The sequence below is a fragment of the Hippocampus comes genome, unplaced genomic scaffold (assembly GCF_001891065.2).
Source record: "Hippocampus comes isolate QL1 unplaced genomic scaffold, H_comes_QL1_v1.1 scaffold90, whole genome shotgun sequence".
Classification (NCBI taxonomy): Eukaryota; Metazoa; Chordata; class Actinopteri; order Syngnathiformes; family Syngnathidae; genus Hippocampus; species Hippocampus comes.
Window position 1 is genome coordinate 1046624 of NW_017804912.1, and position 16105 is coordinate 1062728.

The window sequence follows — 16105 nt, forward strand, 5'->3', positions numbered from 1 at the left end:
CTAAAGCCAGTTCATTAAGAAAGCAATCATATATTGTTTATATTGTTCAGCAGCTTTCTGTTCAATGTGTTGAGGCAAATGGTGGAGGATTTTTCCAAGATTATCCATTTTTTTTCTTCCTGAACATGCATTTGTAATTGACGTGTTTACACTGGATTACACGTTCATATTTTTACATCTCTAAATGTTCATCCTGTATTATACATCGTAGTTGGCGGCCATTTTGTTAGAAATGGTTCCAAAGAAGAGCGACCGGCATAACGTACATGCATTATGTCCCTCAGGGTACGTTGTAATGACGTTCGACTGTATTATTATTGTCGCTGATTGGTCAGACTTTGATCAAATGGTCAAGCTTCGTCGCTCTAAGTGCTTGTTTATGTAGACAAACAGCATCTTAATAGCAGCAACATCTGTCCAAACTCCCGGGTGACAGTTTGAGCAAACTCATTTCAGATCAGCCTGTCTAATTGGACAGCATGGCCGCCCAGGGGAGTGGGCCCTACCTTATCGAAATTCGCTCTGCCCTGCACAATTTGCTGAGATAAATGTCATGCTATCAGCGTTGTGTGTGTGCTTGGGTGGTCTCGTATGCATTTGCAGTGATGCTGCGCGTTTCCCAGAACATGTGGAAATACCTCACTGATGCACCGTGAAAGGAGAATTGCCGAAAGAGGCGAGGCGCTCGCTGAAGAGAAACAACAGCTCTTCAAAGCGGCCGTACGCATGACAAGTGTGAATGCGACCTTCGTTTGGTGATTCCTTTCAAGTAAACGTTGAGGGAACTCTCTTTCGGATGACCACAATGACGTATGATAATGCAACACCTTGGAAGCCGGATACCGCGCCATTTCAGAGTGTATATCATTGGATCCCTGGGATGGGTGAATGAATGAATGAATGAATGAATGAATGAATGGACGAATGAATCGGTGAAAGTAAGAAGATCACATACAGGTTAGCCAAAAACGAGATTGTACTTTTGGCTACAATGCGACGCGGTATTCTCATTAAAGGTAAACCATTTTAAGGTCAAATGAAAAACTTTAACGTCCTTGCCTGTTGCCGGGGTGCAGAGCGTGCTCTGCTCACAGTAATTTGTGAATGCAGCCTATCATCAGCAGCTCGGTAGGCTGTTTAGGCTTCAGAGTTTAACAGTGTAACAGGTGTTTTGAGGGGTTGGAACCATGTGTGGGAGTTTCATTGTGGCTTAATAGAGGCGTACATCCCTCACAACTGTCACTCACACACACATACAAAAAAAAAAAAAAAAAACCAACCTGCACGTCGCGGAGTTCGACAACTGCGGGTAATTTTTGGAATGTATCCCCCGTGATAAATAAGGGAACAATGCACATTTTAAAAGTAACCCTCCCAACCCTGTTGATGAGACAGATAATTAAACATCAACAGTCGACACAAATTACATGACTCGGATAAATGAGAATTATTCACAGGTGTTAGCTCTTTGTAATCGTAAAGTCTTAAAACTGCAAAAACAATCTTATTTATGTTGACATGTTTTCATGATCGACCGAGAGAGTGAAGTGGACTGATTATTAATTTGCATTTTTACATCCCGGCGTTCACATACATTTATTCAGGTTGGGAATTATTGATTCAAGTCATATGAATTGAGGTGATTTCAGATTCTCAGCTTTCAAACCGGGCCTCAGCATGTTTTAAATTAGGGAATGACTGACTTTGTGTTTTAGTCCAAGTGTGTCAGGTTATTAGCGTTAACGGAGAGGAGCAATTGAATGTGAGCGAATGATCATTTGATCAGAAAAGTTGCCTGACTCTTGAACAGTTTGAATATCCACGAACCATCGACCTTATTTTTTATGCGATTTATTCGACTGACTGTATATTTATTTATTTATCGGTTAACGTCGTGTATGTAGAGGAAGTAGTACCAGGAGCATAAGAAAGTAAAACGAATACAAAATGTAAATGTGACTTTGGTTTTCACTTTACAAAATATGCCCGTCAGTCTTTGTCATTTTTTTCCACGCTATTAATTTTCCTCAACATTGCCATGACTTTGCCTCTACACAACTAGAAAGTAAACGTCACGCCGAGTTATTTTAATTTCACATAACTTTATTTTGAAAGCTCTGCCTAAGAACGGATATCCGGCAGGATCCCAGGCTACAGGAAATGGTAGCGGCAGCTCTGCAGCGATCCTGAAAGTAAGTTCAGTACCTCTTGTTTAATGTTAAAATACAGTGCCGTTATTGGAATCTCACGTGACAGATAATCGCTTTCGTCGGATTGAAGGGGACACGAAACACGAATACCAGATAATGATAGCTTTTTCCGCGTTGAGACGAATTCGATCCCGGACATAGATTTAGTAGTGATGCATGTCAACAACGCAGATGCTCCTCAATCTCCGCCTGTAACCATCGACGACCACTACCAGTTTTGCGTTTTTACATATTAGTGCTCCGGGTTCTGGGGGAGATGGAGTGAAGCCGTTTGCTTTTTGACATCATTTTTGACAATGAATGCCCTCATCCAGCGCAGAAGCAGTGCAGAGAATAACGAGTATTCATTCGCACACAAACGCAGTAATAACACACACGGTCTGGTTATAGAACCATTTTTTTCTCCCTAGTCTGAAAAACAATTTACCTTGATCAATTTAAATCTCAACTGTCTTCTTGTCATCTGTTTATCATCATGTTAGCGTGTGTCTGCATGCACCGCACCCACCATTTTGCCCGGCCAAGGCGCGCACAGCAGCACCAGCTGGGATTAATTTTTTTAAATTGATGATATAGCAAAACATTCTTGTTTTATTTCTTGCTCGTTTATTTTCTGAGTGTTCTTTTAAGTTGCCCTATATTTAACGTAGAATTTTGGTGGCTGAATCAATGCTAAGTTTCAGAATCAATGATTTGTTTATTCATCATTTCAATATCCATCTACATGATTGAGGTTATTATGTTTCCATATAAGCCCTATTTATCAGCGTGTGTGTGTGTGTGTGTGTGTGTCAGCCCTATTTATCAGCGTGTGTGTGTGTGTGAGAGAGAGAGAGAGAAAGCGAATGTGTGCATGTTGGGGGAGGGGGTTTGAACATGTCCCATTTCCTGCCTCCCTCCCATGGCTCTAATTGAAAAATTTGGGTGGCCCTGCTTGTTTGTTTTGGATAAATGTAGCGGGTTGGCTTTTTGCAACGTTTTTCTCAACGCCGTTGCTGTGTCAGGCTGAGCCTTGTTTGCAAAGTGCCACTTTTCTCTCAGCCCGGACTGCTCCTGTCAGTAATCCCCACCTGGTAGTTTCTTCCCTGTTGACAGGAGTGCCAGGCCGCTGGTTTTCACTGCGTGATTTCTTGACCCAGCCGGACCTCTTTAGAACGAGAGAGGTTCCCAAGCACTGGGAAATGGGCCGTGGAAGATCACAACCAGCGGCCCTGACCGTTGGAGCTCAAAAGAATCAGCATGATATTGTTTTTACAGCGACAGGTTTTTACAGCTAAAACGTCTTAAAATGCACAAAAGTTAACCGTGTGACACTTTTGCCTGTTTGGCAGACGCACTCCTGTCTGCGGAGATCATCAGTGATCATTTGATTGTCACCTGTTGTTGCTTGATGTGCGTCATCAATTTTCTGGCATGTAAAAATCTGATGCGAATCGGGACCTCACTTCCGCCGTTCAGATTTGGAAGATGATATTGGAAATTGATAACAACAGACATCATCAGCAGTTGTGATTAATTTTAGCGGCGTTTAAAAGTGGCCTTACTCAGCTTCCTTGTATGTCGACTCAATACACCAATCCAAATATCTATGCATATTCATATCAAATCAATTAGCATCATTGAAGAAGTACAATACGTTTCGATAGAGTTGCAGTGCTTGTAATTGACAATGTAATTTCACGGCAAATGGTTCTCACATTTTAAACTTGTTTCGATGTGAAGTGGCACAAGTGGGGGCTAAGAAAGGTTCGCATTTCTCATTTGGTTGTGTCACCCGACAGAGCCGACCGTCTCCGGTCTCTTAAGCCTCAAAAACAAGTTTCTATATTTGGTGCTCCACATTACATGTTTCTGTTTGTTGTTTTAGGATTTTCGTTTTGGAAATGGAGGCGGGGGACTGGAGGCTTACAAATAAATAGACCAGCACTCTTGGCGATAGCGGACATCAGGTCGGGATACAGAATAGTGAAACAGAGGTTCACGTGGGCGCTTTGTTGTCTTTCCTTGTCACGCTAGACTCTCCAGAAGTACTGGAACCACCCAGTCACTTGCAGAGTACAAGCTTTGAAACGTTATTTTTTTTCAGGATTATTATTATTATTATTATTATTTTGTTTAATACTCTCTATGTCCCTTTATTCAAAACACTGATGTAAACATGATCTTTAATGCCTATCACTTTAAATATTCAACCATTTAACATGATCCCGGGGTCAAGATGACCTTTTTGCCCCGGTGCACCCAACTTTTTTTTTCTTCGGTGCACGGGCACAAAAGTGAGGTGTACGGGCACCCAAATTTTCGACTGCCTTGCATTCAGCTCTGTCGTTTCACTTGTGTTTTGAGTGCGTGTGTTTGTGTGTAGCTCTGATCATGTGGACCCAACCTAGTGTTACGGAGAGGGGTCTGGGCAGTGTTCCCGTGTTCATGCACAGCCTCTGGAGTAAAGTAAACACAGCGGCTCTTTTCTCATCCCGCCCGTCAGCGGGCTCTCGCTGGGCCTATGCCGGAGACCACACACTCGGACCACACACACGCATGCACGCACACACGCTGTATACTATGCATATGCACGCCGCCTCGACGCATGTGCGGATGCGTCCCCATACCGCCGGAAACAGACGGCACATTCCCAATTTGAGGACTGCGGCCCCTCTCGCGCTCCGTCGCCGAGCTGTCAGTCCTGCCGATTGGGTGTCCGTGCACGTGTGCTTCCTGGAGAAATGTTCCATAGCATTAAGAATCCGTTTCTTACACCTTAAAATGCGAGAGAGTGGTCTTGGTTGACCTGTCGCCATTTCACCTGTAAGCGCCACGATTTTCAACTTCTTATCATCTGATCCCCAGCGCCCCGATTTACCCTGACAAGCAAAAGGCCCGAGCGAGTCGATGAGGCTGAACTCATGAAAAGAAACTTTGTGTGGAATCAAAATCTCGTCTTTACATTTTCCGACATGTTGTGGAACAAACCAGGAAATGAATCCATTTTCTTTGTAAACCATACCCGTGACTCTTTTAAAGCATCCAGTTTTCCAAAATCTTTTTTAGCAAGCTACTTTTTTTTTTTTTTTTGCTTAGCTTGTAGGTATTTTAAAATTTTTAAATATTCTTTAGTTCCTAAATTCCTTAGTAACTTTTTTTTTAACGATGTGACGCACGCTGTGTATGAAATGCGCGATAGGCTGTAAATCAGATCTCCATAATTAGTGAAAAGAGAGTCCGGATTGATCAACCTTGACGTGAGCTGGTTATAATTGATTTGAGAAAAAACAAAAAACAAAAGCAGTCGCTTCCCCTTGCGGTGACTCGATCCTAAGCTGATGTGCGTGGTTGCTCCTGCCAAGGCTTGACTGTCTTGCATGAGTTTATGCGGAATGATTGTTGAGGCCGGGTTTATTTATTCGTTTCTATGAGGTTTACATTCTTTCCCTCCGCTGCTCTCCGCTCTGCCATTCCTGGCTCCTCACTCTACTTTCGACTGTCTTCGAGATAACTCTTGCTTTCTTTGGAAGCCAGGGCCATTTTATTCCAATCGGTCATATTGCTTTGGGATTACTTATATTTTGGATTTTTTTTTTTCTTTCATAACGGTGCAAATTACTCACTGGTCTATGAATAATATAGATATGTATATCCAATTTTTCATAAAATGATTGAATATATTTTCAAGTCTGCAATTAGAAGAATTATTCATTACAGCTGTGTGGAATGTTCCATTGATCGCTGCGTTTCTTTGAACATCTTTCCATATAGTTTAGACTATGTGATTCTTGATGATTCTGGTTCTTCCTCCAGGTTTTGATCAGCCCCCGTGCACCTGGCCTAGAGCAACATGTCCCGTGGCCGTCCTCCCCCGCTCGTCACAGGCATCTCACCCAAGGAGGGTGCAGCCTGGACCAAAGTGACAATCCGTGGTGAAAACCTGGGCACGGGCTCAGCTGATCTCATTGGTAATGTATTTCCGACGACATGACAAACCGTGTCGTCTTTGCATTTTAGGTTTCGGCAACCCATTTCACCTTTCCTCTCTCCTTGTTTGATTTAGGTCTGTCAATCTGCGGCCATAACTGCCTGCTGACAGCAGAGTGGATGTCGGCCAGCAAGATAGTGTGTCGTGTGGGCCCAGCAAAAGATGACAAGGGAGAGATCATTGTCACAACCAAGTCCGGAGGTCTCGGGACCTCCACGGTTTCATTCAAACTGCTCAAGCCGGAGAGGATTGGTAAGACAGCAACTCAGTTAAGGCATCAGCTAAGAGGATCCGTAACCGCACCGCAGACCGGCTATGAGGCATAGAAAGCTAAAAAAAAATTGACTGTGATCGAGAATTATTTTCAGTGAGTTTGAGGGCACCGGTCGGGGTTGTTGGATCAGTTTGGTCGTTTCATCACAGTAACCGAAGTGAGAGGAGAAAAAAAAAAAATCATCATTCTGAATTATCCTTGACCAAATGTTCCACCGTCCACTGCGGAAATAAGCGGCATATTTTAAGTAAATGCGACTCTCCCAATTTGCCCAATTTGGTAAGAACGAGGGCAAAAAAAAAGCTTCTTTTCCCATTCATTAATTGAATTGAACTCACTTTCTAACTCACTCATTGCGCGTATCGGTCGCTTTGGATGAATCAATTGAGCTGTATGTTTCTTTGAAAAAGTCTTCTCCCATGCCGGCCCATTTTATTGCGCGAAAAATCACGGCACATCATCACCCGCGCACCTCATTTGACTGATGACAATTTTGAGATGGTGTCGCGGAGATCATTTCGCTCTTCCCGCTCGCAGGTATTTTGGAGCAGTCGGCCGTGTGGGTGGACGAATTCAACTACTACGACATGAGGACTGACCGCAACAAAGGCCTCTCACCTCTCTCGCTCCGACCCAACAATCCGTTGGGTATCGAGATTGACAAGTACGGACCAGCGCGCGCACACGTTGCATATGATCCCGTTGCCATAAACGCATCACCGTTAAGTGAAAAATTATTTTCCACCAAGCGTTACGATTCGGTACAACTCAGTATGCCGCACGGTTGCGTTGTAAATGGGGCCAAATGATCCAACACACAGAGGGAGTCGCCGCAAACTTGCTGCTAGAAACACAGTGCCCAGTTTTTGGGGGTCCAGGATCCTTTTGTGTCATGATTCTGATTTCGAAAGTAAGAAACCCAAAATCTTGATGAAAAAAATACCATCGATCACAAACATCAATAATGTCATGACTTTTTTTTCTTGACCTCACTGTGCAAGCATCCTTCTGCGTATGCATGTGAACGCACGTTGGGGGGGTGATGTAGTTTGGATAGAATGGTGTCTGATTTGGCTCATTAGTCGAGACCAAGCTTGGCTAATGAAGTGCCAGTTCCTCCTGGAGCAGCCAGGCATCACACACTTGGCTTCCCACGCCAACCTGGAGTCCTTTTTTGGCAGCACACTGCCCCCTGGTGACAGTCACACAAATCTAGTTTCTTGGTTACACTTGGAAAGTTCCCCCGGTATTGAATAAAAAGTATTCATGACATTGTGTCTTGCGTGGGTAATATTTCACATCCAGGATTTTTGTCTTTGTTGACATGGCATTTGTTTTTGTTAATTTCTCCGTGTTTAACATCAATTCAACATGTATCACAAACATCAATAATGTCATGACTTTTTTTTCTTGACCTCACTGTGCAAGCATCCTTCTGCGTATGCATGTGAACGCACGTTGGGGGGGTGATGTAGTTTGGATAGAATGGTGTCTGATTTGGCTCATTAGTCGAGACCAAGCTTGGCTAATGAAGTGCCAGTTCCTCCTGGAGCAGCCAGGCATCACACACTTGGCTTCCCACGCCAACCTGGAGTCCTTTTTTGGCAGCACACTGCCCCCTGGTGACAGTCACACAAATCTAGTTTCTTGGTTACACTTGGAAAGTTCCCCCCGGTATTGAATAAAAGGTATTTATGACATTGTGTCTTGCGTGGGTAATATTTCAGATCCAGGATTTTTGTCTTTGTTGACATTGAATTTGTTTTTGTTAATTTCTACGTGTTGAACATCAATTCAACATGTAGCGGGGGGGCGTATCAGAAAAGGCGTATCAATTGTTTCTTATAACTTGTGTTGTGACCTCACACTCGGTCCAATGTAACCATATCACACCATCGTCTGCTTGGATAAACTCCCAACTTCCCTGTGACTGTAAAATACGATAATGAGTCAAATGTTGAAATGTTTCCCTGTTTTGCTTTTCTACTTTTAAGCACGTTTTTGTCTCGCTTCCTATAGGGGAAATTTCCCGCTGAAAGACATTGAGGTGACATTTCCGGGGATGAGTGGCGATTTCACCAGTGAAAACTTCTCTGCCACCTGGTATCTCATTGAAAACCACGCAGGCTCTAGGTATGATTGATTGATTGATTGATTTTTAATCTTGGCTGAGCGATGAGAACCACCCGGGAGAGCGGAGCACTCCACACGCCCCTTCCCCACTCAGAATCTTATGTTCAAAAGAAAAAGTAATTATTTTCTGTTTAGCCTTCTAAGCTAAAAAAATTTTTAAAAATTCGGTTCGGTCAGGTATCATTGAACCCAGTATCTAATGACCAATCCTCATCAACAATGCCCCCCACCCCTAAAAGTCAGTCTGGTTCGGTCCGGTATCATTGAACCGAGTATCTAACGACCAATCCTCATCAACAATGCCCCCCACCCCTAAAAAAACAAAACAACAGTGTTACAATTTTAAAAATGTCACCGTCATAACACCTACATTAACATTATTTTGTACAGGCAGTGTTTTCAGTAACATTTTCATTATTTTTCTTTTTTCATGACCAAGTGCAAAAATAATGTAAACATTTGTATGTACCGTACTCTCAGTTAACCGATAACACAAAGACATGAGGGTGAATCAAAGACAAAACAAAACACCTTTTCTTTGTTGTTTCTTAGTTTTGAGCAGTTGAAGCTGGCTGCCAGCAATCTGAAGAAGCAGGCCAACAAGAAGAATGAGGGGAGTCTGGCCTATGTCAAAGGTGGACTCAGTACCTTCTTTGAGGCTCAGGACGCTCTGGCAGGTGAGACCCATCAAGACCTTTGATGGAAAGTTGGATCGCTCTCAGTGGCTCGCCATTTATTTCGCTACATACTTTCAAACCGTTGACCCTTTACTGCTCAAAAAGATTTCTCGTGTTTATACCCCACCAGCCTTCAAAAGAGACACAGTGAGAATCTTGCCAGTACTTTTGTGTGTTTTAGATTTTACACAGGACATACAAAGTCGACATACCGTGTTTCAATGGCAAATTTTTACAATATTAAAAATGTATATGTATAAATCATTTCGGATTTTGCCTGCCTACTGGGGAAAACAGACCGCATCCACTACACACCGAGGCTGAGGAGAGTTACCGCTACCGGGCATCATTTAGGGGGTGGTCCCCTGGAGCCATTTGCCTATCCAGGGCCCCCCCCGCGCGTTGTCTCACGACCATCCCATTTTGTCCATGATGGCCTGCAACAGGGCTGCCACGGGCGCCGGGAAGATCGTGTAAACGTAGCCCGAGCTTGTCATTTGTGCGTTTTTGATGGTTTACGCTTGTCTTCCTCTCGAGCCACTCGGTTACTTCCTTGGGCTATATATATGCACACTTTCTACCTCTGTCATTCTTCTTCTTATTGCTTTCCGTATATTTGTGCCCCATTTAGGAGAAAGGCAATGTTTTTGTAGTTGGGGGGTCGCGTCCAAATAAACAGAGTGGTACAATACAATGCACGACAGAATATTAGGATTGATCAAGCTGATAACAGACCCAATATGACCAATGGGAACAATGCACAGTCATACTTGCCTTTTGGACTGAGCGTGCCTACTTTGTGCCCGCTGCCGAAAAGGGAAATGTGCAGCCGGCGCGGCTGAAGGAAGGACTGCGCTGGGAATAAACTTGTGACCGACGCAACCCTCACCTGGTGCATAGCCACCCTTGTGGCCCTTAAGTTCTTGTATTGCGATCACGTCTTTGAGGTTGCCAGGTTTCCTGTTCATATGCTTTCAATTCAGCCAGGTGGGATCTTTTTTTTTTTTTTTTTTTAAACAAACCCAATTCCCATGAATTTGGGACATTGAAATTAAAACGGAATACAGTGATTTGCAAATCATGTTCAAGCGATATTTCATCGAATACACTGCAAAGATCAATATTTCATGTTCAAACCGGCAAACTTTATTTTTCATCAAATAACCATTTTCTTTGAATTTTATGGCTGCCACACGTTGCAAAAAAAATGGAACAGGGTCATGTTCACGACTGTGTTACATCACCTTTTTCTTTTCACGACATTGAGTAAACATTTGGGAACTGAGGACACTAATTGTTGAAGCTTCAGAGGTGGAAGTCACAGCCTGACTGTCGACGTAGATGGAGTTTTCTTTCTTTTGATATTGCCCGAGACAGCCACTGTGGAAGGGGATCTTTGTGCCGTTGTCAGGGCTCAACACCGTTAATGGTCGCAGATGCTCCCATTTTTTTTCATTGTGTGCTGGTAAAAATGTAATGTGTTTACAGAGCGTCCAGCAAAAGCGCTCCAACACCGTCCATCTCTCACACTGCACACCGGAGATGGAACAGATGTCAAGTTCGATCCACCCTGTGTGAAATCAATCAGTATCCAAGTCTCCACGTGTACTTTGCCACTCGAATGTTCATCTGACTTAACTAGCACTATTTGCCTTCTAAGGGGCAGATTACCATTCAGCCGTCTGATGCCAGTAGGGCATCTTCTGAAATAAAGAAATGCCGCATACTAACTCCCTGGTGAGTGGAAGGTTTGGGGCATTGTGGCAGTATAAGATCACTCGGCCTCAATTTCACACGAAGCCACGTACACCTCTGAGGCAGAGCTGCTCTGGCAGAAGGACCGACTGAGAGTCTGTCCAGCTTTGTTGTGAGTGAAATGTTGAAATTTGAGGTTTTGCATTGTTGTGTCAAAAGGAAGTCTCCAAGCGGTGCAGGAAACAGAGCAGCTCCCGTGTTCCAAAAATGCCTGATTCCCAGGGCCAGTTCCCCGAGGAGTCAAAACATCTCCAGCTTTAGAAAGCGGCCACGCTGTATTTTTATTCGTATTCATTTGTGTCCTCAATAGTTCCAGGAAGTGAAGCGGGAGCTGCGGCTCTTCCTCAAGTCGCGGCGGAGTGCGTTAGCCCGAGCTTGACCTGATGTTTAGGTTACGTGTGACGTCATCGGCCCTTCAGTGTCACACACGCCGAGGACACGCAGCTGGCAACGGGGCAAAGGGGGGGCTGTGAAGACATTGCTCGCTTTGCGCGTTTGTCTTTTCTAGTCTCGTTCACTTTCATATACGCATAAAATAACAATACAGTCATAAAACGTGCACAGTCGTGCAATCATAACCGTATTCCTGCACACCCCTTGTTGTCTAAAGCAGTTCTCGATGAAAGAGAAGAGACTCAAAGTGTCCCTTCACCAGTGGATCAGAGTCGTCATGCTCAAAATGTGCACACGTCTGCGACGAGCCAAGTTTGAAAGTAAACAAGAAGCTGTAGCGTCCATTGACGACAAAAGGGATCGCTTCACTTTGCCCCATGGCCAGACTATGGCGGCACAAGGCCCCTCTCAAGTTTTTGGGAGCAAATAGTTGCTCGAAGGGTCACTGCCTCGCCCGGCAAGGGTGGGTCTACACAGCACATTACGCTAGATACGGTAGTAGCACTAATTCAAGGAGACTCGTACAGACGTTTTCACCACATCCTCTTTAGTTTGTGTTGACTGAGTACTCCCTTCAGTTTTTTTTTTTTTTTTTTTTTTTTTTTGCCGGTTCAAATGTGGTAAATGACGTGTTTTCCCTAAAACCTTCTTTTTTTTCCACCTGATGAACTTTGCTGCTTTGGTCTCGAAAGTATTTTTGTCATTCAGATTGCATTGTCGGAGTGATACCATTGAGGGCCTTTTTCACTTCAGCTCGATCGAAAGAGCATTTTTGAAGATTATCGCTGTTTTGAATCATAATAATAAAACGGCGTACGCATGAAAATCTGGGCCACAGTTTGGCAATGCCGTTGTCCTCGTCACGTATGCGATTCACATTGGCCTTCTTTTGGCCTTCTTTATATTTTTTGCCTTTATTTTTGAAGCAGTGGAGAGGTGCAAGAACGGGCCAGAAACATCCATCCTGATTAAAAAACGAATAGTATGTTTTTGCATAGCTTGAGTCTCTGCCTTGAGGCTTCTGTCTGTCAGAATGGAGCCGCGTATTTATTTGGAAAAGCGCCGCCTCGTCTTTTTTTACTGCCCTTTCGCTCGGCTGTCGCCAAGCTTTTGCTCACAGTCTATGTTGTACTTGAAGGGAAGACGGGGCAGAGGAATGAGTTTCTGTCGTTTCACTTCAGATGCAAAATGTCTCCTTGTTGCCTATTTGAATCGCTTCACAAGTATGTCGAAGGCCTCCTTCCCCAACTCTCCTCCCCTTTGTCAATAAACCCGCAGTGCAGCTCTCAGCACCCAGCGGCCCACTTCTGCACACCATTTATTTATTCTCTGGCTAAGCCCCACCACTCGCTCGCTCACTTTCTCCATTTGGTCCCCTCGTTCCCCCTCTTCACATTCCCTCGCCTTCATAGAAGGACTCCACAAATCGTCCGAGAATTTCTTCTCCCCTTGTCCTTCTCGATCAAAGTGTTTTGGGTTTTTTTTTTTCTTGTCATCTTCTTTGCCTCCACTCTGTGACGGTGTGAAGGCCAGTTTGGGCGGTTGTCTGCGTGTGCCCTGCGACTGAATGGCGAGCGCTGTCGGGTGAAGTCAGCTGGCTGAACAAGATAAGCGGGTGCAGCGCATGGATGTATGGATGAATGAATGACTGGATGAACTGATCTCAATCAATCAGCGGAGGGTTAAGGTCATGCCCGCACAAAGGGGTCCAGTTTACCACCGTCAGCAAAGTAGAGGCCACGGGACTTTTTCTGGGGCAATTTTTTTTCCTCCTTTCAAATGCTCCATTTGGATTCATTTACCTTTCGTCCTTAAAAAATTGATCATTATTGTTTACGTATGTTTTCCAGCTATCCACCAGAGGCAGGATTCAGACGGTACTGAAAGAGTAGAAGGATCAATGACCCAACGCCTGGAAGTCATCCTCAACAGTAAGCCCCCCGCCCCCGACCCCATTCACAATTAAACCAACACACTCGAGTGCAGGGATCTTCAGTCAAAACTCAAGAGGGTCTGGTTGCGAGAGATTTCTCAAGGCAAAGGTCCGGGCCTCTAAAATGTTATGATTTGCGTTGCCAATCTGGCAAATTTCCTTTTCACAATATTTATTTGTAGCTTTGCACAAACAGTTTTTTGTTCTCCATGAAAAAAAAAAAACAGTTTGGCTGTACCATAAATGAAACGATTTTGATCCGAATAGGGCGGCCCGGTGGTCGACCGGTTATCACGTCGGCCTCAGAGTGCAGAGGTGCAGGGTTCGATTCCGGCTGCGGCCTTCCTGGGTGGAGTTTGCATGTTCTCCCCGTCCCTGTCTCGTTTTTCTCCGGGTATGCCGCTTTCCTGACACGTTCCCAAGAACATGCATTGCAGTTTAATGGAACACTCAAAAAAATTGTGTCACGGTGTGATAAAGGGGATTAGAAAATGGATGGATAGATGGCTGACCCTAAAAAAGGACAACTTTGCATGAGCATTCCTAAACGCAGAAACGCAAAGTGATTTTCAACTCTCAACTCAGCTGTATTTCTGGAGCCCTTTAAAGCAACAGTCCAACTCAAAATCAAGGCTCATACTGAGTCAAGCGCCAAAGACTCAAAATGAATTGTAAAGATGGGCAGCGTGGGGCCTTTGAGTTCACTTCCCTTGCAAACTCTCGCTTCCTATGAAAGCCAGGTTCTCACAACACATGAGAGACAACGTTTGAGGAGGCTTCCGGCACAATACCAAAGTCGTCGTCCATCCTTTCATTCTTACGAGCTCTTTTGAAGAGGCCAAGCCTTGTCCCGCGTGCCGAAGCTCTCAGCCTATCTTTATTTGTATTTCGTTCATAGGAGCAAGTGACACCGCTGATACACTTTTCCAGGAAGTTTTGGGGCGGAAAGACAAAGCCGACTCCACACGCAACGCACTCAACGTCCTGCAGCGTTTCAAGTTTCTTTTTAACCTGCCCCTCAACATTGAACGTAATATCCAGAAGGTAGCCAGAAACTCTGAAACAACTCGACTTTACATCCATTTTCTGTCATGTTTTTTGGGAGTGTGATTGTACGAGCTGTGTAGTGAGTTCCTGACATACATTTTCGTCCGAGGCAGTATGCAGCTAAATTATAAACGGTGTAATGCTTTGCTAGGTGTCATCCTATTTCTTGTTCGTGTGACCGTACACGACGTCGTGTTGCGCCGACTTCCATATTAATTGTGTTTCCAGGGAGATTACGATGTGGTGATCAATGACTACGAGAAGGCCAAATCTCTTTTTGGCAATACAGAGGTCCCTGTTTTTAAAAAAGGTAAGCTCGTATACCCCCATTTGTATAAGTACAAAAAAGAGTCAATAATTACTTTCTCTTTCTGCTTTAAAGTGTACGCGGAGGTCGAAACGAGGATCAGGGCTCTCCGTAGCTTACTACTGGAAAAATTGCTGCAGACTCCCTCAACACTACATGATCAGAAGAGATATATCAGGTCTTCTGTTTTTTTTGATATCTTAACGTAATATGAATCAGCAGTTGATCCTTGAATTATGCTTTTCCTCCTTAGCGGATGTTTTCCGGCTTGAAATCAGTCAGCAGTGCAACTCTTATTCAACCGCATTGGGCCTGTGTGTGTGTGTGTGTGTGTGTGTGTGTGTGTGTGTGTGTGTGTGTGTGTGTGTGTGTGTGTGTGTGTGTGCGCGCGCGTGTGTGTGTGTGCGCGTGTAAATCCTCATTCCGCTCAAGTCCCGTTCGTGTGGATAGCTGGACGTGTGTGTATGTGTGTGTCGTGCAAATCCTCATTCCGCTCAAGTCCCGCTCGTGTGGATAGCTGGACGTGTGTGTATGTGTGTGTGTTGATGCTAGCTAATGAGAAACAAGTGCGCAGCCAAGTTAGATGGTGCCAGTTAGAAGGAGGCAGGCCAGAGGATGAATTTTTTTTGTCTTTGTTTCAATGTTTATTGGTCATAATTAGCTATGAATTCCATTATTATTATTATTTTTTTGGTTTTTAAATGTTATTTATTTATTCATTTTATTTCAATGAGTTTCCCTGTCCTCCGCAAATAGTGGAGGTCCACTCTACTGTTGTGCAGGAACCACCATATTGCAATTGTGTCCGTTGACCGGCATCAGTCCCGGTCTCACAGAAAGCAATTTGCGGCCACTGAAATGGAGCGATATGAATCTGAACGGGTTTGCATGTTTTGTTTTTTTTGTCTCCTTGTGAAGGTACCTGTCTGACCTGCATGCACCAGGTGACCCGGCATGGCAGTGTATCTACGCTCAGCACAAATGGATCCTGCAGCTGATGCAAGACTGCAGGGACGAGTTTATCGGTGGTCAGAGAGGTAACAACCGCACATGATGCTTTGCATTATCAAAAAAGAAAAAAAAAAGACATCTAGCATTTCCTATCAGGCAGCTGATAGATGTCGTACGAGTCAGAATTCAGGGGAAGTCAGCCTCCAGTGAGGTACCGCCCTTGGTCGACATTCCGTACTCCGTCGTCACCCTCCCATGCCTGCCCGTTGGATTTAAGGCCCGCGTATTTATTTTTTTCTTGAATGTATGAATTAGATAAAGCGAGTGGATTTGGGTTTCGGGGCTTGGCCCGTGCAGTCCATCTCGTGCAAATTCACTTTCGGCGTCGCAGATGGATTGAAACAATTAGCCCCAACCAAAACAGCCTGCACAAAAATGTCATTGAAAAAAAAAAA

General features: G+C 44.3%; 1 protein-coding gene across 2 annotated transcripts; it reads left to right on the forward strand.

Annotated features, from left to right (window-relative positions):
- Positions 1–2122: 2122 nt before the first annotated feature.
- On the forward strand, positions 2123–15780 carry exoc2 (exocyst complex component 2). 2 transcript variants are annotated; one of them, XM_019885185.1, is made up of 11 exons: positions 2123–2192; positions 6006–6160; positions 6256–6432; positions 6992–7118; positions 8474–8587; positions 9140–9264; positions 13263–13343; positions 14244–14389; positions 14621–14702; positions 14775–14877; positions 15618–15780. In XM_019885185.1, exons 2-11 carry the CDS (start codon positions 6043–6045, stop codon positions 15751–15753), a joined length of 1209 nt encoding a protein of 402 aa, XP_019740744.1. In that variant the 5' UTR covers positions 2123–2192; positions 6006–6042; the 3' UTR covers positions 15754–15780. The 2 variants fall into 2 exon arrangements, with proteins under 2 accessions (XP_019740744.1, XP_019740754.1); XM_019885195.1 differs by lacking the exon at positions 2123–2192 and adding an exon at positions 4906–4916 and having other exon boundaries at positions 6017–6160.
- Positions 15781–16105: the final 325 nt, after the last annotated feature.

Excerpts from the sequence above, each read along its gene's own strand:
- exoc2 (XM_019885185.1), top strand. The coding sequence starts at position 6,043 with ATGTCCCGTGGCCGTCCTCCCCCGCTCGTCACAGGCATCTCACCCAAG. Across the intron at positions 14,390-14,620 it reads TTGAACGTAATATCCAGAAG|GGAGATTACGATGTGGTGAT; the intron begins GTAGCCAGAAAC and ends TTGTGTTTCCAG. Across the intron at positions 14,878-15,617 it reads GATCAGAAGAGATATATCAG|GTACCTGTCTGACCTGCATG; the intron begins GTCTTCTGTTTT and ends CTCCTTGTGAAG.